At 40.7% G+C, this 27274-nt stretch overlaps 1 protein-coding gene across 1 annotated transcript in view; it reads right to left on the bottom strand.

Moving 5' to 3' along the window:
* CSMD1 (CUB and Sushi multiple domains 1) overlaps positions 1-27274 on the bottom strand; it is a 1675023-nt gene that overhangs the window by 212872 nt on the left and 1434877 nt on the right. Inside the window, exons 31-37 of the mRNA XM_068971399.1 lie at positions 24482-24598; positions 22325-22438; positions 21908-22003; positions 14092-14295; positions 13105-13229; positions 12386-12482; positions 623-727 (exon numbers count right to left, since the gene is read on the bottom strand). Of these exons, the coding sequence (XP_068827500.1) occupies positions 623-727; positions 12386-12482; positions 13105-13229; positions 14092-14295; positions 21908-22003; positions 22325-22438; positions 24482-24598 (858 nt within the window). The remainder of the gene's footprint in view (positions 1-622; positions 728-12385; positions 12483-13104; positions 13230-14091; positions 14296-21907; positions 22004-22324; positions 22439-24481; positions 24599-27274) is intronic.

Here is a 27274-nt window from a genome sequence, read left to right as displayed (position 1 = left end):
AAAAGGTTAACATCTCCTTTGCATTACCTTCTTCCAATTAAAATGAATAATACACAAATATAGGCACTGAAGGGGCAGCTCTCTGCTGGTCCCATTCTAACAGCCTCTGAGACGAGAAGTAGAAAGAGCTTATGACCATAATCTATTTGGAAATTATGACTTCTATATTTTTAGATCCTTATCTGAGTATTTTCTACCACTCAGAAGAAAAACTAGCAATATTACAAATGGGTATTTTGTACTTTTTTTCTTTTTAACACAAACAGCCTGAAAGCAAAGCCAATGTTTTATCAAATTATTCCATATCCTAACTTCTTCATTTCCCTATAAATTTTTTGTTCACAATATAATTATGTTATACAATATAATAAGATATAGTTCAAATAATGATATGTTATAGTACTATGATATAATTATGTAACAAAATATTATATTAATATTAATGAATGTAATAACAATATAGTTCATAGAGATTGGTTTTGTAACACTCAACTACATGGAACTTCCAAACATAAGTTTAGAACAAAATTTAACTGTGTAATAAAGGCAGGGATCCATTTCCCCTTTAAGAAAATCACTCAGTGTCACAGGGAAAGCCAGATGCAGAGACAGGGGAGCTTACTTTTGTACTCCAGGTGGAAGCCAGCAGCGGCCACGCTGATGTCTGACTGGAAGTGCAGGTAGAGCTGGTTGGACGTGCTGTTGAGCAGCGCTGGCACCGTGGTACCTGCAGGAAGTGATGCAAGCTGGGCTTTAATATCAGGGATGTGTTCACTTCTCTCATTACAAAATCATAATATCACACTAAGTGCTGTAAGTCAGAGAAGGATATACATGATATCACTTATATGTGCCATCTAAAGCATAATACAAATGAATCTCATTACAAAACAGAAACAGACTAACAGACACAGAGAATAAATTCAAGTTTCCCAAAGTAGAAAGGGAGGCAGGAAGTGATAAATTAGGAGTTTGAGATTAGCAGATACACATTCATGTATAACATAGACAAACAACAATGATATACCGATATACTGTTCAGCACAGGGAACCATATGCAGTAACTTATAGTAACCTATGATAGAAAATAATCTGGAAAAATACACATTATTCAAGAGAATCACTTTGCTGTACACTGAAGCAAACACCATACTGTCAGTCAATTATATTTCCACAAAAAAGAAAACACTGAGGACATTTGTTTCGGTGTACAGATCCCCTTAGCTTGTCTGATAGTCACATATTTAATCCAAGTATTGGCTTTGATCATTACAGTTTGAGCTATTCTCTTTTTCCAGGCATGGTAAGACGTTCCCTTTCCTTTTTTTCACTTTGGGCTGGTTTTATTCCTTGCCTCCTGTACAATATTATGGACCTCTGTCCATTGCTCTTCAGGCAGTCTGTTTACAAGATCCAATCCTTTGAATCTATTCATCATCTCCACCGCATAATATAGGGGATTTGATTTAACCTGTACCTAACTGGCCAAGTGGTTTTCCCCACTTTCTTTAGTTTTAGACTGAATTTAGATATGAGAAGCAGATGATCTGAGCCACAGTCAGCTCCAGGTCTTGTTTTAGCTGACTGTATATAGCTTCTCCATTTTCATTTACAAAGAATGTAATCGACCTGATTTCAGTATTGACCATTTGGTGATGTCTATGTGTAAAGCCGTCTCCTCTGTTGTTGAAAAAGGGTGTTTGCTATGACCAGTGCATTCTTTTGGCAGAATTCTGTTAGCCTTCGCCCTGCTTTATTTTGTACCCTAAGGTCAAAAATGCCTGTTACTCCAGGTATCTCTGGACTTCCTACTTTTGCATTTTAATCCCCTGTGATGAATGGAAAATCATTTTTTGGTATTAGTCTTAGGAGGTTTTCTAGGTCTTCATAGAACTGATCAATTTCAGCTTCTTTGGCATTAGTGGTGGGGACACAGACTTGGATTACTGTGATGTTGAATGGTTTGCCTTGGAAATGAACCGAGATCATTCTGTCATTTTTGAGTCTGTACCCAAGTATAGCATTTTGCACTCTTGTTGATTATGAGGGCTATTCATTTCTTCTATGGGATTCTTGCCCACAGTAGTAGATATAATAGTCATCTGAATTAAATCCACCCATTCTCATCGATTTTAGTTCACTGATTCCTAAGATGTCCATGTTTACTCTTGCCATCTCCTGCTTGACCATGTCCAATTTACCTTGATTCATGGACCTAACATTCCAGGTTCCTATGCAAACTGTTGTTTACAGCATCAGATTTTGCTTTCATCACCAGACAGACCCACAGCTGAACATCGTTTCTGCTTTGGCCCGGCCGCTTCTTTCTTTCTGGAGCTGTTAGTAGTTGTCCTCTGCTCTTCCGCAGTAGCACATCGAACACCTTCTGACCTGGGGGCTCATCTTTCGGTGTCATATCTTTTTGCCTTTTTATACAGTTCATAGGGTTCTCACAGCTAATATACGGAGTGGTTTGCCATTCCCTCCTCCAGAGGTATGTCATATTGTACAGGAGGCAGTGGATAAAACCATCCACCAAAAAAGAAATGCAAGAAGGCAAAGTGTTTGTCTGAGGAGGCTTTACAAATAGCGGAGGAAAGAAGATAAGTGAAAGCAAAGGAGAAAGGGAAAGGTATGCCCAACTAAATGCAGAGTTCCAGAGAATAACAAGGAGAGACAAGAAGGCCTTCTTCGATGAACAATGCAAAAAAAAAAAAAAAAAAAGAGGAAAACAACAGAAAGGGTAAGACTATAGATCTCTTCAAGAAAATAGGAAATATCAAAGGAACATTTCATCCAAAGATGGGCACAATAAAGGACAGAAATGGTAAAGACCTAATAGAAGCAGAAGAGATCAAGAATAGGAAGAAAGAATATACAGAAAAATTGTACAACAAAGATCTTAATGACCCAGATAACCATGATGGTGTTGTCTCTCACTCAGAGCCAGACATTTTGGAGTGTGAAGTATGAGCCTTAGGAAGCACTGTTGCCAATAAAGCTAGTGAAGGTGGTGGAATTTCAGCACAGATATTTAAAATCCTAAAAGATGAATTGATAAAAGTGCTGCACTCAGTATGTCAGGAAATTTGGAAGACCCAGCAGCGGGCACAAGACTGGAAAAGGTCAATCCTCATCCCAATTCCCAACAAGAGCAGTACTAAAGAATGTTCAAACCACTAGACAATTGCACTCATCTCCTATGCTAGTAAGGTTATGCTAATAATCCTCCAAGCTAGGCTTCAGCATCCTGTGAACCGAGAACTTCCACATGTTTCAGTGGGTTTAGAAAAGGTAGAAGAACCAGAGATCAAATTGCCAACATTTGCTGTATCCCAGAGAAAGCAAGGGAATTCCAGAAAAACATCGACCTCTGTTTCATTGGCTATGCTAAAGCCTTTGACTGTGTGGATCATAACTGTGGAAAACTCTTGGAGAGATGGAAATACCAGGCTATTTTATCTGTCTCCTGAGAAACCTGTATGCAGGTCAAAAAGCAATAGAACTGGACATGGAAAAGTGGACTGGTTCAAAACTGGGAAAGAGTGCATCAAGGCTGTGTATTGTCACCTAGCTTATTTAACTTATATGCAGAGTATATCATGTGAAATGCCGGACTACAGACTAGATGAAGCACAAGCTGGAATCAAGATTGCAGGGGGAAATATAAAAAACCTCAGACAGTGGATGATACCACTCTAATGGCAGAAGATGAAGAGGAACTAAACAGCCTCTTGATGAGGGTGAAGGAGGAAAGTGAAAAGGCTGGCTTAAAACTCAATATTAAAAAAGAAAACAAAACAAAAAACAATCTAAGATCATGGCATCTAGTCCCATCACTTAATGGCAAAAGGTGGAATCAATGGCAAATTTCCTCTTCTTGGACTCTAAAATCACTGCAGAGGGTGACTACAGCCGTGAAATTAGAAGATGACTCCTTCTTGGCAGGAAGCTATGACAAACCTAAACAAGTGCGTTAAATAGCAAAGACAGCACTTGCTGACAAACGTCCATGTAGTCAAGGCTATGGTCTTTCCAGGAGTCATGTACAGATGTGAGAGCTGGACATACAGAAGGAAGAGTTGTGAACAACTGATGCTTTTGAACTCTGGTGTTGAAGACTCTTGAGAGTCCCTTGGACTGCTAGAAGATCAAACCAGTCAATCCTAAAGGAAACCAACCCTGAATATTCATTGGGAGGACTGATGCTGAAGCTGAAGCTGCAATACTTTGGCCACCTGATATGAAGAGCTGATTCACTGGAAAAGATCCTGATGCTGGAAAAGACTGAAGGCAGGAGGAGAAGGGGACAAGAGAAGATGAGATGTTTGAATGGCATCACAGACTCAATGGACATGAGTTTGAGTGAAGTCTAGGAGATGGTGAAGGATAGGGAAGCCTGGCGTGTTGCACTCCATGGGGTCACAAACAGACACGACTGAGCAACTGAACAAGAAGAAGCTCCACATTTCATCTGCCCTCCTCAGACAGATGTGACATGTCTTCATCATATCAGTGAAAACACATACATTCTCATGCTTTGCCATGCATTTGATTATTCACATCGCTTTTTTTTTTTAATCAATGTAACCATTTGCTTTTTTTTTCTGACTTGCCATGAACAAAGAAGGGTAAAGCCTCAACATACAAGTCATATGGAAGTTGGGGGAAATAGTTAGACTATAGATCTGATGTAATATGTTATTCAGAGGTTGTTTTTGATCATATATTCTCTTGTTTATCCCTCTGTGATTCATACGGAATAATGTTCCCTCTGAAATCTGCAAACAATTTCAATGAAACATACAAGGAAAGGAAAATGCAGGTTTATTTTATATAATGCTTCCTTTAATTAAAATGTTCTAGCCTGCATTGTAGCAACTGACAAGTAGGGAAATTTAGAGATGCTAATGACGTGGGTGGAACCAGAGCCATGGTGCTGCAGGGTCCTGAGGAAAAGGAAACGTCCTTCAGCCAGACGTTTAGAATGCGTTACCAGAATGCATTATGATATGGGAAAGCAATAAGCTAGCCTAAGTCCCTTGTTACCCAAGGGGTACATGCTTGATATTCCACTGTATCCAAGTCATTTTCTGAATAAATACACACTTCCTGTGTGTGAAGGAGCTATTCCTCGGGTAAAACTCCTCCCCACGGTGCAGGCAAATTCATGGATGATGATGATGCTAATGTATAAATATTATACATTATAGACATACATAGTATAAATACTATTTTAAATAACAAAATAAGGAAATAAGCTGGTAATTATCCGAGACAGATGAACAATGTTGCAAGGGCAAGATCTCCGGTTGCCCTTCACTTTCTACTCAAACAATTCTAGGACCCTCAAGCAGTGGTAAGCAAACCAATGACCCCAGGTAAGAACTGCATCCTAAAAATAGATTAAGGACATCTCATTAACCTTGGATTAGCATGTAGTCTTTCAGAAACTCTTTGGGTTTATAAAAGCTCACCCTCAGTTTGACAATGTGCTGGGACTAGTAATATGTATACTGGCTGAGTTGTTGGCTAATCAGTATACAAAGTATTACCTGACTCTTTTTTTAAGAAGAACAGGGTAAAAATGGAGGACAAAAGAAAATACCAGGTACACTCCTAATGATTGTGTGTGTGCACACGCATGTGTATGCCCACAGATGTGTACATTCTTTGCAAGACGAATTTCCCACTTGAGATCTGGGGCCAGTGCCTCAAACCATTTTCCCTGACTATCCAGGTGGGGTTGTCTGTGGGAGGCAGAGTCTTTTCAGACCTAAACTGTGAGTATACAATTCACTATAAGACACTGTAAGTGTTTGCTGAATGATAAACAGAAAATGACTGCAGATTCAACCCCTTTGTCACTCAAACTTGGTTTGATGGAAAAAGATAGACAGAGAGACAGACTTTTAAGAAACTGAGTCATGGAGAGGCAAAACATAAGCCTGTCCCTATGGCCAGCAGACACATTTAAAGAGGTCATTCTTTGAAACTAATTAATAGTTAACAGTGCGGATGGGGGAAACCTGCACGGTGGGGTGACCTTGCCTGTTTCAGGAAGTCTTCTGCCTGAGGATCACCTTTTCTCTGTCTAGGCTGTACCAGAAGCAGCGTGCTGTCTGCTCAGCAGTAACCAGGGCACACGTTGGCATGTGGGGATGGACTTGTGAGGAGGAGGAAAGGGGGTCTGAAGGTCAGGGCGCTGCCTGCACCTGCTCGCTGGGCCAGCTTGACCCACCCCCACACCAAGACAAGAGGGAAACACCCAACAGAAACTCCAGTTTTAATCCACTTTCGTTCAAATTGTGTGATGCTTGCTGTCCTCTCATTCATCTTTTATTTCTGTATATTTTGGGTGATGCCTACAGAAAGTACAAAGCTAATGTAATGTTATTATGATGATCTAACTAATCCAAAAAGTAAGTTCTTGTTACAGCATTTGTATAACTTTCTGCCTGGTTTTATCTATGATTTCAGATAGTCAGTGTGTTTAATCGCCTTCAGCCCCCAGCCAAGTCATTTTCACACACACGTTCTCAACATACACTTCTGACTGCTTGTCTTTCCTGACTATGTTGCAGCGCAGTTGGAAAACTCACTTCTACTGCTGACTGTGACATAAATCAGTCCTGTTACTGAAAACATTTGAAGATGTTCCAATTCTGTGAAGTCAAAATAACAGTTCAATTCTTGTGTATGAGTCAGACACGCTCTGTGTGTATGAAAGGGCTTAGTGGATCATCACGGCCCCTCTAAACATTACTATTAATTGTAGCAAGGACGGTCCGGTCTGTACTTCCGTACTTCTAAATATAATCATTTGTTTTCCTAAACAGATGCTGGGTCTCGGCGCCCCAGGCGCATATGCTATGCGCACCTGCCCTGACCACTGTCCGCCCCCTGCAGCGGCGTCCGCTTGAGACTCTGCTCAGAATGGACGCATAGAAGAAGCGTATTCCCCTGGTTCAAAAAGCAGCTCAGGGATTTTTGAAAAACTGTTGCCACAGGCAGAATACCTTTGATGGCACTGCTTCACTGACCTAGATAGAACCTCACGTGTGGGAAGCTGAGCGACTGTGCTCCAGGCCCGGCAGACGCTGCTCCAGCCACTGGTATTTACTCTCCCTTAATCCTGCTTGTCAGCGACAGATTGGTATGACTTTTGCTCTATCGTGTCCATTTATAATTTATCACCTGTCTACTTCCAAAAATGATTTCAAATAGCTTACAATATAAGTCCTACATACACATGGCTATCCAGACAGAAAATCAAAAACCTGAATTTATTCAAGAAGTCAGTCAATCGTTTCTCTGGAAATGTGTACCTCTAGCAACTACTCATTTTTCTTTGCTTTTAGTCAACAGCTAACTTTCAAATTGGGTTCAGATTCTCCTTTTTAAATATATTGAAATTATCACAGGAACAAAAAAGTGTAAACATGTATTACATTTTAAAATATATTCAGACTTGATGGCTGATGTATCATTTCTTCCATATAAAGTTTATAAAGTACTCTTTTTGAAATATTTTAAGTAGCATTTAACTTAAAATTGAAAATATGGTACAAAAAAACTCCCATATACACACTATCTTGCCACATATTACAGAATAATGATCTCTAGCTCTGTCCACATAGAGATATACATGTGAAGTGATCTCTATCCACAATACGGATATGTGTAAAGTTATTTTATTCTAAACCCTTTGGCTTCCCTGGTAAGTTCAGTCGGTAAAGAATACACCTGCAATGCAGAAGACCACCTGCAGTGTAGGATACTGGGCTTGCTCCCTGGGTCTGGAAAACCTCCTGGAGAAGGGAATGACAACCTAATGCCAAGGACAGAGGAGCCTGGCAGGCTGCAGTCCATGGGGTCGCAAAGAGTCGGACACAACTGAGCAACTAAACCCTTTGTCAGCAAGTTGCAGACATTGTGACATATTTTTAATAAATATTTAGTGTGCATTTCTTAAAACAGAGGTGTTCATTTAAAAAAAAAAACACTAACATAGAGGCAGCAGGATTATATATCCCACAGAAATCACTGGAATTTCCACAGTCTGCCAATAACAGCTTTTCCATCTATGATTGTGTCCATCTATGATGGTGTCCCTTTAGTTTTGTAAGGTTTTTTTTTTTTTTCGGTCTGTAAAAATTTCTTAGTCTTTCTTTCCCTTTCATGAACTCAATACTTTTGAAAGATATGAGTCACTTTTTGAGTGCAGAATATTTTTCAAAATCATTTTTTATTTTAGAAAATTAGAATTTAAATTTTTTTACAAATTATAGTATATAAAACAATAAAAATTGCTCATGTAATATTTTAAAGTTTTATAAGTTAATCAAATGCACACTACAAAGGATTTTTTTGTCATTGTTTACATAGGAGATTCTCATGCTTTTAGTATTATACATTAATATATATTAATGAATATGTATTATTATATATTAATATATTATTTATATATTTAAGCTGAGACTATACTCACACATAAGTTCAGAAAATGAGATTACAAAAGATTCATTTCAGTTCAGTTGCTCAGTCGTGTCTGACTCTTTGCGACTCCATGAATCACAGCACGCCAGCCCTCCCTGTCCATCACCAACTCCTAGAGTTCACTCAGACTCATGTCCATCGAGTCAGTGATACCATCCAGCCATCTCATCCTCTGTCGTCCCCTTCTCCTCCTGCCCCCAATCCCTCCCAGCATCAGGGTCTTTCCAATGAGTCAACTCTTCGCATGAGGTGGCCAAAGTATTGGAGTTTCAGCTTTAGCATCATTTCTACCAAAGACATCCCAGGGTTGATCTCCTTCAGAATGGACTGGTTGGATCTCCTTGCAGTCCAAGGGACTCTCAAGAGTCTTCTCCAACACCACAGTTCAAAAGCATCAATTCTTCGGCGCTCAGCCTTCTTCACAGTCCAACTCTCACATCCATACATGACCACTGGAAAAACCATAGCCTTGACTAAACGGAACTTAGTCGGCAAAGTAATGTCTCTGCTTTTGAATATACTATTTAGGTTGGTCATAACTTTTCTTCCAAGGAGTAAACATCTTTCAATTTTATGGCTGCAGTCACCATCTGCAGTGATTTTGGAGCCCCCCAAAATAAAGTCTGACACTGTTTCTACTGGTTCCCCATCTGTTTCCCATGGAGTGATGGGACCAGATGCCATGATCTTCATTTTCTGAATGTTGAGCTTTAAGCCAACTTTTTCGCTCTCCTCTTTCACTTTCATCAAGAGGCTTTTTAGCTCCTCTTCACTTTCTGCCATAAGGGTGGTGTCATCTGCATATCTGAGGTTATTGATATTTCTCCTGGCAATCTTGATTCCAGCTTGTGTTTCTTCCAGTCCAGCATTTCTTATGATGTACTCTGCATAGAAGTTAAATAAGCAGGGTGACAATATACAGCTTTAACGTACTCCTTTTCCTATTTGGAACCAGTTGTTCCATGTCCAGTTCTAACTGTTGCTTCCTGTCCTGCATACAGATTTCTCAAGAGACAGGTCAGGTGGTCTGGTATTCCCATCTCTTTCAGAATTTTCCACAGTTGATTGTGATCCACACAGTCAAAGGCTTTGGCATAGGCAATAAAGCAGAAATAGATGTTTTTCTGGAACTCTCTTGCTTTTTCCATGATCCAGCGGATGTTGGCAATTTGATCTCTGGTTCCTCTGCCTTTTCTAAAACCAGCTTGAACATCAGGAAGTTCATGGTTCACGTATTGCTGAAGCCTGGCTTGGAGAATTTTGAGCATTACTTTGCTAGCATGTGAGGTGAGTGCAATTGTGCGGTAGTTTGAGCATTCTTTGGCATTGCCCTTCTTTGGTATTGGAATGAAAACTGACCTTTTCCCGTCCTGTGGCCACTGCTGAGTTTTCCAAATTTGCTGGCAGCACCTTCACAGCATCATCTCCCATACAAAAGATTGGGAGTAGTTAAAAAACAAAACATACAGGGGTGGTGTACAGTAGCAAATCATGTGTATGCCCTGCTATAAGTCTTGGTGCAGGCAAACTTGAAAATGAGTTCTCCAAAAATAGATGAACACATTTTGAAAAAAAAATGCTTTTTATAAAGCAACATAACCTCCGAAGAGAATGTCTGATGTTCTTCATGACTAGATTCAGGTGGTGATACATTTTTGGCAAAAATATCAAAATATGATGCTGTATTCTCCCACTGTTGTTTAGTCGCTAAGTCAGGTTCTACTCTCTGTGACCCCATGAACTACAGCACACCAGCTTCCCTTGTCCTTCACTGTCTCCTGGAGTTTGCAAAATTCATGTTCATTGAGTTACTCATCTTCTGGTATCATACGTTTTTGCCTTTCCACACTAGGATTCTCCAGTTCATAGGATTCTCCAGGCAAGAATACTGGAGTGGGTTGCCATCTCCTTCTCTAGTGGACCACATTTTGCCAGAAATCTTCACCATGACCAGTTCATCGTGGGTGGCCCAGCAGAGCCATAGCTCTTTGGCTCACAGCTTCTTTGAGTTACTCGAGCCCCCTTGCCACAACAAGGCTGTGATTCATGAAGAGGGTATTCTCCCGAGGCTACTCTGTTTGCCCACTCTGAGGTGTGAGGGATTTGACTCAGAGGCTTCCAGACTCTACTTCAGGGTATTTCCTCCCAAACTCAGCTTTAGTGACATCATGCTGGCTATCTGAAATCAGACCGGATGGAGAAGGGCTTACTGGCTTCCCAGGTTGTGTTAGTGATCAAGAACCTGCCTCTAATGCAGGAGACGTAAGAGATACAGGTTCGATCCCTGGGTCTGGAAGATTCCCTGGATGAGGACATGGCCTCCCACTCCAGTATTCTTGCCTAGGAAATGCCATGGACAGACTGAAGCGACTTAGTGTGCATGCACGGGAGGATTTACACCACAGCAAGTGCAATTCTAAGTCAAATATAGCCTTTCTGTCCCTCTGTTTGCTTATTTTGAGAGCAGGCTTATCAGTATTCCAGTGCATACCTTGTCCCATAACTGGAAATCTTGACATGACTGCCTTAGGAAGGTGGTGTCTGCCAGGCTTCTCACTGTGAATGACTTCGTTCCTCCTTTGCAGCAAGTGCATGAGGACAAGGTGAGGAGGTGCTTGGAGACTGTGGCTGTCTGTCCTCATCAACCTCATATGCTAATTTCAGCCTCCACTGACCTCCCCACGTGGATCGTGTATGTCCTAATGCCCACCAGCGGCAGCTCTAATTCCATCTCCTTCCAATTTGTTAGTTTAGATTTATTATAGTTTGGGCAGGCTCTCTTACTCCTTACACTCATACACACATCTACGCGTATCAGCATGGATCCACATATTTCTATTCTGTGCAAAGCAGCTCATCATGCATGTTTTCTCTCCCAGAGCTTCAGAGTCAGTGGCTCTCCAAGAAGCCACTTTAAGGGAGAATGGTACTTCAAGTGATTTCAGAAACACACAATTGGGTACTAGGTAGGTAACTCCTTGGTGAGGGGTTATTGTTTTACACCTCGCAGGATACAGAGGTGGGAGATACGTACACACACACACATATTTCTACGTCTGTGGCTGTACAGTTGTCCATAGGGCTTCTCAAGTGGCTCAGGGGTAAAAACTTGCCTGCAAATGCAAGAGATGTGGGTTCGATCCCTGGATTGGGAAGATCCCCTGGAGGAGGAGATGGCCACCCAGTCCAGAATGCTTGCTTGGGGAAATTCCATGGACAGAGGAGCCTGGCAGGCGACAGTCCATGGGGTTGCAAAGACTTGGACATGACTTAGTGACTGGACAGGCATGCACAGCTATATGTACGAAGACCATGAGTTCACACCAGTGGCTTTAGTTCAAATCCATCACAACCAGCTCCACGCCAGCTTTCTCATTCCTATGTATCTAAATCCCTTCCCAGTCATGAGAAACCCTGTCCCCATCCTCCATATGTTTACTTCAGTTCTCAGTTTCCACGTCTGCCCCCAACCTTCCATCTGGACCCCAGCCGCCTTGCTCCCTGACCTTAGTGCTTGGTCCCCAACTCCATCAAACACTTCTAACAAGTGCAAGAGAAAAGGAAGTCAGCCAACCCAAACTTCGTTGTCCAAACCACCCCCACACAAAATTGACTTCAGTGAAAACACCCTGTTGCATCCATAGGTTAATAACCCGGTTCTCCCCAGTGTGGGGCCCACCACCCATCAGCCTACTGCTTGTGGGGGACGGTGCATTCTCCTTCACTCTGGGGCCTGGTGCTCTCCTTCCTAGCCTCCCAACACTAGAGAAAATTGTTAGCACAGAGAAGGGTCTCCCAGGGAGAGATCGGCACTGAGAGTTCTCCTGCAGTCTGTCATGGTGTGATGACTCGGATTCACAGAAACTCGGGGACAGGGTCACCTCACCTGAAAAGCTCCCCAGCCTCGGCGCACTCGCATCACCACCGTCATAAATCTCCAGAGAGTCCCAGTTCTGCTCCGTGGCAAAGCTGATCACTTGAATCTATCAAACAAGCCAATATTTGTCCTTCACTTAATAAAATCAGACTGAAAACAGAATGGAAACATATACATAGTGTATATGTAAAATAGATAGCCAATGGGAATTTGCTGTATGACTCAGGGAACTCAAATTGGGGCTTTGTAACTATCTAGAAGGGTGGGGTGGGTGGAAGGCAGGAGGGAGGTTCAAGAGGAAGGGGACATATGTATTCCAATAGCAGATTCATGTTGATCTGTGCCAGAAGCCAGCACAATATTGTAAAGCAATTATCCTTCAATTAAAAATAAATACATTTTAAAAATTAGACTAGCCCAATGGAGTTTTCATGACATTAAAAATATACATGTGAGAGAAAGGCAAAACCAAAGAAAATAAACCATGGAAATGACATCCACAAAATTTCCACAAATGGCACTTTTGATAGATTTTATTCTAAAGTCTATCACTTTAATTTCAAATGTAGACACATGATTAGAAACACTTGGTAGCAATGGTAAGAAAAGAGAAATAGGTTACGGTTTGTATATTTAGAATAACCAATACAAAAAGAGGGAAACAAAGAAGGGAAAAGCCTGTGGGCAGAGGTCTGTTTCTTAGGAGTCTCTGGGCTTTGCGAACATACCTGGATTCCTGACCCTTCTGTAACGATGATCTTCCATATGCAGTTTAAGTTGTTGCCATAAGGTTCAGGGTAGCCGGGAGATAAAATGGTACCTCTCCGCTGAGTGAAATTGCCACTGCAGGGGACTGAAAGCCAAACCCACATTTAGTATAAATAAAGTACAGTGGAGAACGCTAATTCTGTATTCTGCGCTCCTTCGCTGTGCGATCAGCTATTAAGGGATGTTTTACATGGACTATGACACTTGAAAAGGCATTTGTAGCCAAGGTCAGACTTAGTCTGTTTTCTTTTAAATGATCAATACCATAGATTACCATCTGCTATGCTGCTAAGTCTTAGACACTGTACCCAACAACAGCCTCTCTGAAGTGAACTCTGTTTAGAGTAATTGCTCTACTACAAGTTAAGAAGTTCCGTGGAGTTTTCTCTTCCATACGCAGACAGGCAGCTCCAACTGATACTAATGGGATTTGTGAGCAAATCCAGAGAGAGGAGACGCTTAAAAGGCACAAATGAATTCAAGTGCTAATCATGATTGCCCTGGAGGTCCTTACACAAAATGAAGCAAATAAAGTATCACCAACAATGTCTTTGTTATTTGGGATGCATTAACCTATTATTTCTCAGATCTTCATCAGCACCAATTTATTAAAAGGGCATTACACAAGTCATGTAACAAATCAACATTATAATGATTTTTCCCCCAAATGAAATTATGTTGAATACCCATGGCTTGTGATGGCATACTTAATAAGTATTGAAAAGGAAAACATGTTTCATATGCATTCATCTGATGACTTGTTTCATGAAACACAGTAATTTTTAGGATTTGGCTGCTACTCAATTATTTCTGATAAAATAATTTGCCCTTTAAACAGGTCTGGAGCAAGAGTCCACTTACGTGGACTGAAGAGAGTCCTTAGTGTCTCTGTGAACTGGGACTGTGGACCCCGTGCCAGTCATCGCACCGTGGGGACACACACTTACCCACGCAGCTGGGGATTGTGTCATTCCACTGAGCCAGAGCGTTGGGCACAGACTGGCAGCGGATGGCTGTGGAGCCCTGGAGCAGGTAGCCCGGGTTACACTCGAAGCGGACGATGGACCCTGCCGAGAACTCCGAACCGATTCTCCTCCCATACCTCGGCTCGGGGACAGAGCTGCACTGGGTGTCGCTGGTCCTCGGGACAGCTAGAGGCAAGACACACAGCACAACCATTGGTGTCTGCAGCACAAAGCCATGACGTCTCCTTGGAAACAGATCTAAGATGAGTCCAGAGAGTTTCTGCTGATGTGGGAATTGATAATGTCTTTTGCAGACTCTGAGGAATGGCTCAGGAAGCATTGACACATTTACATGCCTCCTCAAATTAACCCCGAGGACCACCTCAGATTCCCATCACAGGTGGGGAAAACATGGCCCATGGAGAACTGGCGCTTTATGAGGACAGAGTGATATTCAGGCATTGAATTTAACTAAGTACCCAGATTATCGTGCCTGTGATAATGAGATGACTAAGAACTTGCGCCTATCCTTAAGGACCTCAGACTCTAGTGAGAAGAGCTGCTATATAAAGGATTACTTATAATGTGACCATGGTGATTAAAAAGCAAAATTAAAAACAGAACTACCACATGATCCAGCAATTCTACTTCTGAGTGTTTATCTGAAGGAAATGAAATCCCTCCCCTGGAGAGACATCTGCACCCCCATGTATGTTAAGGGTATTATTTGCAATAGCCAACTTACGGAAACAACCTCCATGTCCACCAATGAATAAGCAATGTCATATATACATATGATAGAATACTATTCAGCCCTCTAAAAAGGAAGGAAATTGTGCTACCTGCAACAACATGAATGGACACTTAGGACATGGAAGTGGAACAAGTCTGTTGCAGAAGGACAAATACTGCACGGTCCCATGGATAGGAAGCAACTAAGAGACAAACTTAGAGAAGCGGAGAGCAGATGGGGGTTGCCAGGAGATGGGGGGAAGGGTGGGGGGAAGGTAGACCTACCATCCAACGGCAGACATTCATGACGCCCAAGTTCTAAAGATCAGATCAGCTGACAAAGCTGTGCCAACAGTTAACGACGCTGTATTGCGTGAGTGCTAAGTTGTGTCTGATTCTTGCTACCCCATAGACTGCAGTCACCAGGTTCCTCTGTCCATGGGATTCTCCAGGAAAGAATACTGGAGTGGGTTTCCATGCCCTCCTCCAGGAGGTCTTCCCAATCCAGGGATCAAACCCGCATCTCTCACGTCTCCTGCATTGACAGGCACGTTCTTCACCACTATGGCACGTGGGAAGCCCCAAGGTGCCGAATCATGCACTAAATTTTACAGAATCCTAACGGCTCATTTTAAACAATGATTGAAAGGATAACATGAGAGAGTAAATCTCATGTTACCATAATAAAATAAAGAAAAAATATACCATAAGAAAATATGCAATTATGGGATTCATCCTGTCAGGAAAGACTTGGGAGGGAGTGGAGGGGAACAGGGGTGGCTGAGGGCACAACCAACCTTCTCCTTCCTAGGGTCTTCCCATTGGACCAGCAATTCTCCAGGGTGGGAGGCAGGGAGCCGGGGTCCATCTGGGGCTGGAGGGGGCACTGACCCTTTCCCAGTGTCTAATGTTACAACAGAACGTTTGGAAATGAAAAGAACAGATTACACAGCAGAGAACAAAGCTTGGCAGTACACTGCAGCTGGCGGAACCTCACTTGCTGAAGGAGTGGGAAACACGAGGACTGGCCCTGACTCTGACACCTGGCTGCTGGCTTCCTGAGAGCTGGTTCCCTCTGCGGACCACACACAGTCTCGGAGGCCACTGCATATTTGTGATCACAGGCAACACTGGGAGCGCTGTGCGAGCCGCACAAAGACCCCAAATCCCCCGCCCCAGATTCACAGGACGGCCACCTCTACTGATCCCAGTCAGCCCTGCTCTGTCCCTCCCACATCCACGTACGGATGAAGATGCCCACCACCACAGAGGGCCCTGACAGTGCTGAGCCCACGGCAGCACCTTCAGCTCCACTGCACAGGCCTGCCTCCTGCAGCCACCCCCCAGCTCTCTGCTTGTCCCCATGTTCCCCACAGTGTGTGGATCTCATGGTCTTTGACCCTGGGCATGGTAGGTGAGCCTCCTTCCAGTGAGGCATCCACTCAGGCTGTAGATCAGAATTCACTGATATGCAGGGAGTGATCACTATAAGCAATTTTCCTGTTTACAAAAGGAGGGATGAGATCAAGTTTGAAAAACACTTCAGGGGCAAAGGGGTGGGTTACCCCAAACCGACACTCTGAGAAATAGATCCACCAGCTACGCACTTGGGAGTTTGCATATTGGCTTCTGTCCCTGCATTGAGAGTCAGTTCATGTTTATCATCTTCGGGATCCTGATCTTCCTGTCCTTGAGTACCTTCTGTGAAAGTGCAGCCCTCTGAGGGGGACATTTTACTTACAAGGAATCCTTCTGTCTTTACGGTCCTTTTCCTAATACTCTGGCACCTTGGGTTGAATTGAACCCGAGCAATAACTGACACCATTTGGGTAAATTGCTGGAACCACTTGTATGAGAATGGAAGTCAGACGACTGTTTTGAATAAACTAAGCTTCAATTCTGTGTTGAAATATTTTTGATCAGAGGCAAAAGTTAATAAAATTGCATATTGTCTAATAACTATGAGAAAATTAATGATATTACAGAATATTTTTCTACAACTGAAAACACAGAATATAATATTCTATTGTACACATATTACTCACAGCTTATATTTGTCATATTCTAGTGTCTGAGTATTGTGTTACAGTTGAACAGTAGCATGAGAGGGAGAAACAAACAAATAAAATGATACTCTACAGTCAATTCTTGACAGTTTTTTTTTTTTATAAATATGGAGAAATCTCTAACCTTAATTGGTCTATTTGTCTTGAACTATTTGAGAAGCACCATTACTTGTGGCCACATTTCCACACTTGTCAAAGGGCCTCCAACAGTGTTTTTCCAGGGTCTCATGAATGAGGAGAAACACACCATCAGGGGTCATCTGTACACATGTCACTATTAACCTTTTCCTCACAAACTTCAGAGTTGTGTATGTTTAAGGAAAATAACAATAAATGAATAATACCTGCATTTGAATGAAATGATGGAGAACATATTTTAGAGGAAGAAGTTGGAAAAGTAAAGAGATCAGTTTTAAGAATCTGAGAAAATGGGGCAGAGAAACCTAGAATCTTGAAGCATCAGAAGTGCCTGTGGCATCTGGGGGGAAAGTCCAGCCACATTGATCAGCTACTCCCTTTCAGCCCATCCTCTGGGCGTGTCCTCACCTGGCGATTTCAGGCCATACCACAGAGAAATTTCATGCCAGTAGCAATTATTCTAGTAGTCATGTATGGACGTGATAGTTAGACCATAAAGAAGGCTGAGTGCCAAAGAATTGCTGCTTTCAAACTGTGATCCTGGAGAAGACTCTTGAGAGACCCTTGGACAGCAGGGAGATCAAACCTGTCCATCCTAAAGGAAATCAACCCTGAATATTCATTGGAAGGACTGATGCTGAAGCTAAAGCTCCAATACTTTGCCTACCTGATGCCAAGAGCTGACTCATTGGAAAAGACCCTGATATTGGGAAAGATTGAAGGCAGGAGGAGAAGGGGATGACAGAGGATGAGATGGTTGGGTGGCAAGGCCGTGAAAAAGTGAAGGATAGGGAAGCCCGGTGTGCTGCAGTCCATGGGTCACAAAGACTGTGACACGACTTGGCAACAACAACAACAACTTGTTGAACAACAACAATGACAACAACAAGCAATTATTCTCCGTGTTTCAGTGAATGCTGTGAAGCAAACTGAGATCAGCCAGGGCCGAGTGGAAGGGGATGAGGTTTGCCTGGAACAGAGGGTGGTAAACACGTGACTGGCTTCTCAGGGCATGGCCTGCGCTGTGCAGAGGCTGGGTGCTATTCTCTGGGACTTTCATGATCTGAAAACGGGCAATATTCTGACTATGGGGAAAACAGGAACAGGGAGTGGAAAAGCTTTTTCTAAGTTTGGGAGGAAGAATTTAGACTAAAGTTTTCTTTGCTTGACATCCTTTCTAGGCAAGCAGATACATGTTTTAGTTGATTTTTCCCAGGCCTCATCTTTTCTAAGATGGCATAAATTACAAGTTAGTATTCCAGTTCTAAGAAATTCACATGTTGTATCAAGAGCTTATAAAATGCATACTTCTTACAAAGAAGATTGAGCATAAAGTGTTGTGCATAATTCGGTGATGTATGTTTGAATTCACAGACTAGTACTGGCTTGTCAGGACAGATTTTTCAACTATGAGAACAGAGTGATTTTGAGAAATAGAATATGTTCATCTGTCATTCAGTGAAAAAGGAAAGACTGCTTTACTTGGATAAATTATTCTTGTCTGCCTTCAGGTTTATTTTATTGCTATCATTGTTTTCTTTTTTTTTCTCCTTCAACCCTAAAAGAGGTGCAGTAAGACAGCTGTCTGCTCATGTCTATAGCTTAGAGAATTTGTGGTGGTGAAAGATTCCATCACCCTCTTACCTGCCTCACTTTACGAATGTATCCTTCTACCTGCAAGGAGCACGGGAAGCAAAAAAAAAAACAAACAAAAAAAACCCAGCAATAGTTGAAACTATGGTTTTTCCAGTAGGTATGTGAGAGCTGGACCATAAAGAAGGCTGAACACTTAAGAATTGATGCTTTGGAACTGTGGTGCTGGGGAAGACTCTTGAGAGTCCCTTGGACAGCAGGAAGTTCAAACTAGTCAATCCTAAAGGAAATCAACCCTGGATATTCATTTGAAGGACTGATGCTGAAGCTGAAGCTGCAATACTTTGGCCACCTGATGCCAAGAGCTGACTCACTGGAAAAGACTCTGATGCTGGGAAAGACTGAAGGTAGGAGGAGAAGGGGAAAACAGAGGATGAGATGGTTGTATGGCATCACCAACTCAATGAACATGAACTTGAGCAAACTCCAGAAGATGGTGAGGGATGGGGAACCTGGTGAGCTGCAGTCCATGGGGTCGCAAAGAGTTGGACACAACTTAGTAACTGAACAACAACAACAAAAACATAAAGTTACAACACTCTGTAAAAAATACAAATAATAAAGAAGCCTCCATACTTCTGTTTCTTCACAAGATCAGAAGGATAGCAGCATCCTCACCAGCAATATCTCTGTGTTATTAACCAGGACCACACAGAGGGGCAGAGAGCGTGCCTGGATCACCCACAGGTTTTCTGTGCCTGACACCTGCACCCATTCTTCATGGGACCCTGAACAGCTCTTTACAACAGAGCTGTCTGTGAACAAGGGCTAGACAGCCTACAGCCACAGAAGTCAGGAAGTCCCTGCACAATTTTAAGCATTAATAACTTACCGAGGAATGAAGCTGTAAGTGGCACATGGAAGCAATATTCAGAAAGTTTTTACACAATAGAGTTGTAATAATTTCTAGGCTTCCACTTAACTACTATCTTTCAGAAGGCAATGTTCAATTCATTTTCGAGAGGGATTGAAAACTTTCCCATGTGCTTCTGAGTAATTGATAAATGGCATTCAAAATCCTAATTCTTTAGCTCCAAAGGATTGGGCTTTGATAAAAAGACGTCAACTTTTGCATAAACTAATTGCAATAACAAAGCAAGAAAAGGAGATACATTGGAATCTTAGAAGAAATACTGAACATGCTATAGTCATTATATATTCTTAAGCACAAGGAAAATATGTTACTTCTATAAAGAATTTGCTTTTCTTTCTACTTTTCTGAATTTCATACATTTTAATGATCCCTGGGTCAGGAAGATCCCCTGGAGAAGGAAATTGCAACCCACTCCAGTATTCTTGGCTGGGAAATCCCATGGACAGAGGAGCCTGGTGTGCTGCAGTACATAGGCTATCAAAGAGTTGGACACAATTGTAAATTAATGATAATATGTTGTCTTAAAACAAGAAATGTCATTTTAAAAACCATGACTTCTAAAGATAGCATTTGCAGACAGGATAGATGTAGGATCATGTGCCTCAGGTATTTTATCTGATAATCTGATCAATTTTCTAATCTTTATAAAAAATTAAAGGAAGTCCCTAATCGGGCAGACAATGCCAGGCACTTGAAGTTTTCCAGGACAAAAATATGTACTTAAACCAAGTAGCCCAGTTTCCTTAGATGTCATACCAGCTTAGTTTGGTTTGTGAATTTGCTTCTGCAAAGTAATATAGCATGTATTTAAAGAAAATTAGGATTTGGTGAGAAGTGAGTTGCCTAAATTGGACCCTCTACTATAAAGGCCATATTTACTGGTTTAGTTATTTACATTTTAACAAAAGTTTAATTTGAACAATACAGTTAATGTTAATGTAATAGCATTGTCACACAAGCAATGCTTCTTAAACTGGATTAGAGGTACTTCTCCTGACCTGAGAGACTTCCCTGGTGGCTCAGATGATAAAGCGTCTGCCTACAATGTGGGAGACCCAGGTTCAATCCCTGGGTCAGGAAGATCCTCTGGAGAAGGAAATGGCAACCCACTCCAGTACTCTTGCCTGGAAAATCCCATGGACAGAGGAGCCTGGTAAGCTATAGTACATGGGGTCGCAAAGAGTCGGACACGACTGAGCGACTTCACTTTCACTTTCTCCTGACCTGTCAAACATGCTCACTCTTTCTGTGACTTTTAAATCATCTTATTACTGAATACCAAAGGGTTTTTATCGTGAAATATTTTGAGGCCATGCATTTCTCAGTGTGTGATGATCATAAATTATTTATAAATGACATGACAGATTGTTCCTCTCTATAACTTGATGAAAACCATGAAGTTGTCGAGGATGTTTTCTGAAAAAGTCCTTATTAAAGGAAAGACATTTTTGCCAGGAAGTTATTCTCCTCCTTTGCTGCAGAAAATGTTCAAGAGCCGCCTGCAATAGCTCCAGCCTCCAGGAACACTGGGATCTAGAAACGCTAAGTATTCCTCTCACTTTGAACAGGAAGTTACTGTATCTCTGAAAATGACAACCTCTGTCCGATCTCAGCGGGGTAGTGATCACAGTTCAGATCTAGAGACTTTCCCTGTGCCTCTGAAAGTGGACAAACTTTTCAGTCCATGGGGTGTATTCTCAAATTCACATAATGGATATGCAATCTAAAGGTGAACTAGAAACAGGAAAGAAATCTTCATGGTCCAGAACCTTTGAGCAATTTCAAGAATTTTGAATAAACTCCAAGTTCAAAAATAAATATAAAGATATGACTTGCCTAAAGTTAGAACTTAAGGAAAATAAAATAGGTACCTCCAGTGATAGAAACATGGATAATATTTTGGGTTTAGTTCGATTTTAGTACATTTCATTTTCAATTAGTTTTACAGCAAGGTTTGGAATCACACAATGTGTTTTAAGTGTATTTCATTAAGATGGTTACTAAAATCTATTATGAAATATTTTACTTAATTAGGTAAAATGTTATAATATTGAAATTATTTTGCAAATTGTGGAGTGCTATACTAAGGTAATCTCATAAATATTTGTTCCCTTATCCTGTCAAATAAATGAAGCACAACTGTATCTTTGTCTTAGAAATATCATATTTAATTTTCAAAAGAAAAAACTTTAATATTTTTTATCAAATAATGTTATTATAATTATGAAGATACCCTCAAACTCTCAATTATTAAATAAAGTACAAGTCATGTTTTTGGTGCTGAAAACAGTGGTACGTGTGGTGTGGGAGGAGGGCAAAGAGGGCAGAGACGCACCTTGATATACGAAGTGGAAACCCCGTGCTGGAGCCCCGCTCTTCGCGCTGAATCGGAGCAGAATCTGGTTGGATGTGGCCAAAGGCAATGTCTCACCTGGAGGGAAAATCAGAGATCATCTATAGGATAGAAAATAACAGGGTGTTTATTTTCTGATATTTTTATTTTCTTCTGAGATAGGTATTAAATGTTCTGTGTTCTTAGTTAAAAAAAAAAAAAAAGATAAAGTCAGATGGTTTTATATGTGGGATAACAATGCATTTGAAATTTTACATTGAAAATAAGATTTTACTAAGTAAGCAAGCAAATTCAAAGATGATTAAATTTCTCCTCCACAAAAGAAAATTAAAATAGACAAGCTTAACATTAATTCTCCTGGCTGTGTGACTGGAATCAAAGAGCTCACTGAAGGTTTACCTGAGTGAGACCCCGAGAGTGAGCTGAGCAATCTGGCCTGTGGGTGCGTCCCGTCAAACAGCTCTGCCAGGTCATTCAGCGCCGTCTGGAAATAGGCGAACTGCCCAAACACCACTGAAAATGAAGGGGTAGGTTGGCACAAAATGCTTTTTTAAAAACAAAGAAATGAATGAGGTCCCATCACTTCATGGAAAATGGATGGGAAAAAGTGGAAGCAGTAACAGACTTTATTTTCTTGGGCTCCAAAATCACTGCAGGCAGTGACTGCAGCCATGAAATTAAAAGACATTTGCTCCCTGGAAGGGGAGCTACGACAAACCTAGATAGCATATTAAAAAGCAGAAATATTGCTTTGCTGACAAAGGTCCATATAGTGAAAGCTGTGTTTTTTCCAGTAGTCATGTACGATGTGAGAGCTGGACCATAAAGAAGGCTGAGAGCTAAAGAACCGATGCCTTCAAACTGCAGTGCTGCAGAAGCCTCTTGAGAGTCCCTTGGCCAGTAGAAATATTAGCCAATCAGTCCTAAAGGAAATCAACCCTGAATATTCATTGGAAGGACTGATGCTAAAGCTGAAGCTCCAATACTTTGGCTACCTGATGCCAAGGGCCAACTCATTCGAAAAGACCCTGATGCTGGGAAAGATTGAGGGCAGGAGGAGAAGGGGACAACAAAGGTTGGATGGCATCCAACAAAGGTTGGATGGCATCCAACAAAGGTTGGATGGTTGGATGGCATCACCGATTTAATGGATGTGAATCTGAGCAAACCCTGGGGGACAGTGAAGGACTGGGGAGCCTGGTGTGCTGCAGTCCAAGGGGTCACAAAGAATTGGACACAACTCAGTGACTCAACAACACAGGATTTTAGAGGCATTGGTCATCATAAAGAGTGGAAATCTAGTAAGTTTTACTGTTCATTTTTTATAACAAAATAAATATTTTGAAGCCAGTCTTTTAGTTTTTAAATTAAATTGGTATTCTCCATTTTCCACTTACTGATAGAGTCAGTGGACCTTCTTGGGAGTCTGGTCTCTCTGCCCTGGTTTCTGTGATCACATCCATCACCCTCTAAGTATCAGACACCTGATTTTTTTTTAACACAGCAAGATGACATGAGGGAAGCCTTGCCTGGAAACTCAGTCACCCTTGAGAACTGCCTGAAAGAAGGAGCTTAAGATACTGAGTACGTTGCCTTGCACTGTTCATGAGGTGATCTAAACCACCAGAGGCTGAAGTAAGTCCTTGGAGGAGGTTTTTATTAGATTTTTAGAAGCCTGTGATTAATATAAAAGATGTTCATAGAAATCATGTCTCCCATATGCAAGTTTCTTGAGCAGCAATTAACTTTCTCATCACATAATTGTGTTTTTAAAATGTTTGCCCTCAAACAGAATGGAACCTTAGAATTTTTGTCAGTTTTATTTCTATGAGAGGGTGGCTGCTATTTTGAGTGTAAAGAAAAGAATTATAGAGTATGTTGGGTTTTAACTTTTACTGTTGGGAGAAAGGAACTATTCCATAAAATTATAAAAGCTATTCTCTTCTGACTCCGGGAAAGAATCCAACACAGAGGTATCTTCCCGGTCTAGAGTGAGAGGGGAGATGTTGAGGGAGCCGCCAGAAGCCTGTCAGCATAGGGCCATCTAGGCATGAAGCCGTCCCAGAAAATTGGCTCAGGGCCAAGTTCAGGAAGGAAACTCGGGATGTCAGATTCAGAGGGGTCAGACAGGGCACTGCCTACTTTTCCATCTGCAGTCACTCAAAGGTGGGTTCACTGACCCAGTGATTTCCAGAATAATCAATAATCAAATATACATGCCAGTATCTCACAGACTGCTCAGGTTCCCCTGGCCCACATGTGAGGAAATGATCTTCCTCACACACAAACAACCAAAAGAGAAAATGCTTCCTAACAAAAACAAGAACAAAGCCAAAATTATTCTGCTTATGCTGGATTGGAATCCGAGATGGAAGTTTAAGCATTTTACATCCACTACAGTGGATCTTGTATGAGACACCTTTGGAAAACCTGTCACACATCATCTTCTTCTATATTAATTCATTAAATCAAGGGCTGATGCATTTGTTTATAAAATGATGGAAATATTATCACAGAAAGAAATGTGACAGTGAATTGAAAATAAGAAAACCTTACCAAATTCCTTTGGTACCGTTATTGAATAGAGGCAGATCTGACCGGCGGTATAGTTGTGAGGGTAATTGGGTGACAAGACCACCCCCTCTGATCCCGTGTACTGGCCTCCGCAGGGGGCTGAAAGAGATCAATCGAGAATTATGTGCTGTGTGTAACCACACGGCAGGTGACAGGGACCTAAAAATGACAGCATTGTGCAGTCAACATGAATATTCAAAGACCTAACAAAGTATCATAGTCAAAAACTGATTTTACATCTCTATCAAAAGTGAAATAGGAAGAAAAGCAAAGATTGAGCAAGTGAGAATAAAAGTACCTCAACTTAAGAGGAGGACCTAGTATTATTTTTAAGAACGTTCTCAGACATGCTAAAATAATAATGAAAACAGTTCTCATGAAAGCAGGAACAGGTCGAATAAAGACAAATTCTTAAGTTACTTCAAAAGTCTCACTAGAATTTTCCAGTTGATCTCAAACACCATATTAACTTAAGTGATACAAAGATTATTTCCATTTTGTAATTGTCTAATTACTATGAGACTAAAAGAAAAATAACCATTTTTAGTCTTTGCTATCCTTTCATCATAGATTCAGCTCAAGAGTGACAGGTATAGTTACTAGTGTATCTGGGGTCCCTTCTTGTAAGTCCCACTGAAAGCTGAAGGAACGCAAAAGTAGAAAGTTAAAGCAGGTACACTGCTGAGGTGCTACGTGCACAACTCAGTGAGAGAAGATTGTGTGTTTATTTTCCCTCTGATCATTTTATTTACTCTCAGCATTGCACTTGCTTAGAAAATAAAAAAAAAAAAAAACAACTGTAGCCTGGATATTCAAAATACTATTGCTAAGCATCTGAAAGTAGACATCCAATTAAATTCCAGTTTTGAAACACCCAGTTTTTGGATTAAATTGCAAATCCTTCCATTTCTCCTGTTTTTACTTAAAAAGAGGTCCATGTCTGCTTATCTGTTTAGAATGCTATGTATTCACTGAGGTGGCACTGATTCCACCCTCTGTGGCCTGACTACATGCCTCCTTATCCTGGACACCTTCTGTGATCTGGGTTCATAATCATTTTCAGTCTGTTGAAAAGTTCGTATTTCTATAGCTTATTTCTTCTAGGTGTGACAGTTTTCAAACATTAAAAATGATAGAAATCAGAGATAACATGCTTAATCCTTTGACTAGCACACTGTTAAGTCCTAATGGATGGCCAGGATGAATAAAACTCCTCAGATGTTGATGCTGGCGTCAAAGTGCCTCACTGATGACTGCGCAGATTTCCCAGGGCCTGCTCTATGCGCCTGGAAAGAAAAGTCAAGCTCTAGAAAGTCAACGAGGACAGCTTAGACACCTGACAGCTTCACACTAGTAGAGATTTCACTTAACTGAGCTAAGAGCAGCCTTCATGCTAATGTCTTAACTCAGAGCAATTTTATCACCCTAAAACAATTGCTATGACTTCTTTTTTTTAACAATCTTAAGTAGAAAAAAATGTTTTTACTTTTACATGGAGGAAATTCTCTATCCTAAACTTCAAAGCTCAAGGTTTTCAGTGAAAGGCTGGAAGACTTCTACCAGTTGAAATGGATCACTTAATTTTTAAAAAGTCAACCATACAAATTCCACCACATTATTTCCAAAATACGTATATATATGTATACATTTATATTTATACATATAAATTTTCTTAAACAAAGTTCAAATTTTTAAAGATAAGTACAAATGAAGGACAGAAATTTACTTTATTTTAGACATATAAAATTCAAGCAGATCTTTTTACAAATATCCATTTTCTGTAAGAAAAAGTTAAGCTATTTTGAATTTTAAACAAGCATAAACGATAAGTGGAAATAAATCTTTACTGGGCTAACATTTGGATGGCCAAATGATCACACAGAGATCTTATCAATCAGGAATCATATCTTCTGATATATTTGTTCAACTGTAACTGTTGTGCTTAGTTCCTCAGTCATATTGGACTTTTTGAGACCCTGTGGACTGCAGCCCACCAGTCTGAAATATATATACATATATATATGTATATATATTTCAGAAATAACATGATTGAACTTGTGTGGTTGATTTCTTAAAAAATTAAGTGATACATTAAGTGATAGAAGGAATCTTCCAGTATTTCTGCAAAGATTTACTTTGTTCACAAATAGGATGAAAGAATATTACTTTATGATAATAGGAAACAATGAAAACTAAAAAGGATGAAATGAAAGAAAACAGACGTGGAGTTTTAGGTTCTCTGCTACCTTGATAAATTATACTGTGCTTATACATTCTTCCCCAGATTTGAAGATAAGCACCAAACCTGCATGATACACTTCAAAGCAACCAAACATTGGTGTAATTGAGAAAAATAGATAGAGAATTCTCATTTAATTAGTAATAATTATTCTGTCCATGTTACTGTGTTAATCTGAGAAATAGGAATAGCTTTTCTTATACTGGAAATTCTTTTATATTAGTATGATAATAATAGGAAAATAAATATACTCTTGCTCTTTGGTAATTAATATATTAAACAGACCATTTTCTAAATGAATAAGGACAAGCAACAGCATTCACTGCAGATGGTAACAAGAAACTAACTCATCCATTTGGTTAATTGGAATATATGTAAACCAAAAACAACATAAACAGAAGCCATTTTGACTCATGCAAGAGACTTGAGGGTGTTTCCATTTCTGTTCTAATTCAGTAGGAAACCTCAATGAACAAGAACTGCAGGCAACAGAAAGAAAAATTACATCATGCCTTTAAAATAAACTAGTCCAAAAT

The sequence above is a fragment of the Capricornis sumatraensis genome, chromosome 4 (genome assembly GCF_032405125.1).
Source record: "Capricornis sumatraensis isolate serow.1 chromosome 4, serow.2, whole genome shotgun sequence".
Taxonomy (NCBI): domain Eukaryota; kingdom Metazoa; phylum Chordata; class Mammalia; order Artiodactyla; family Bovidae; genus Capricornis; species Capricornis sumatraensis.
The sequence above is the reverse complement of the archived record's forward strand: the minus strand, read 5'-3'. Positions and strand labels throughout refer to the sequence as shown.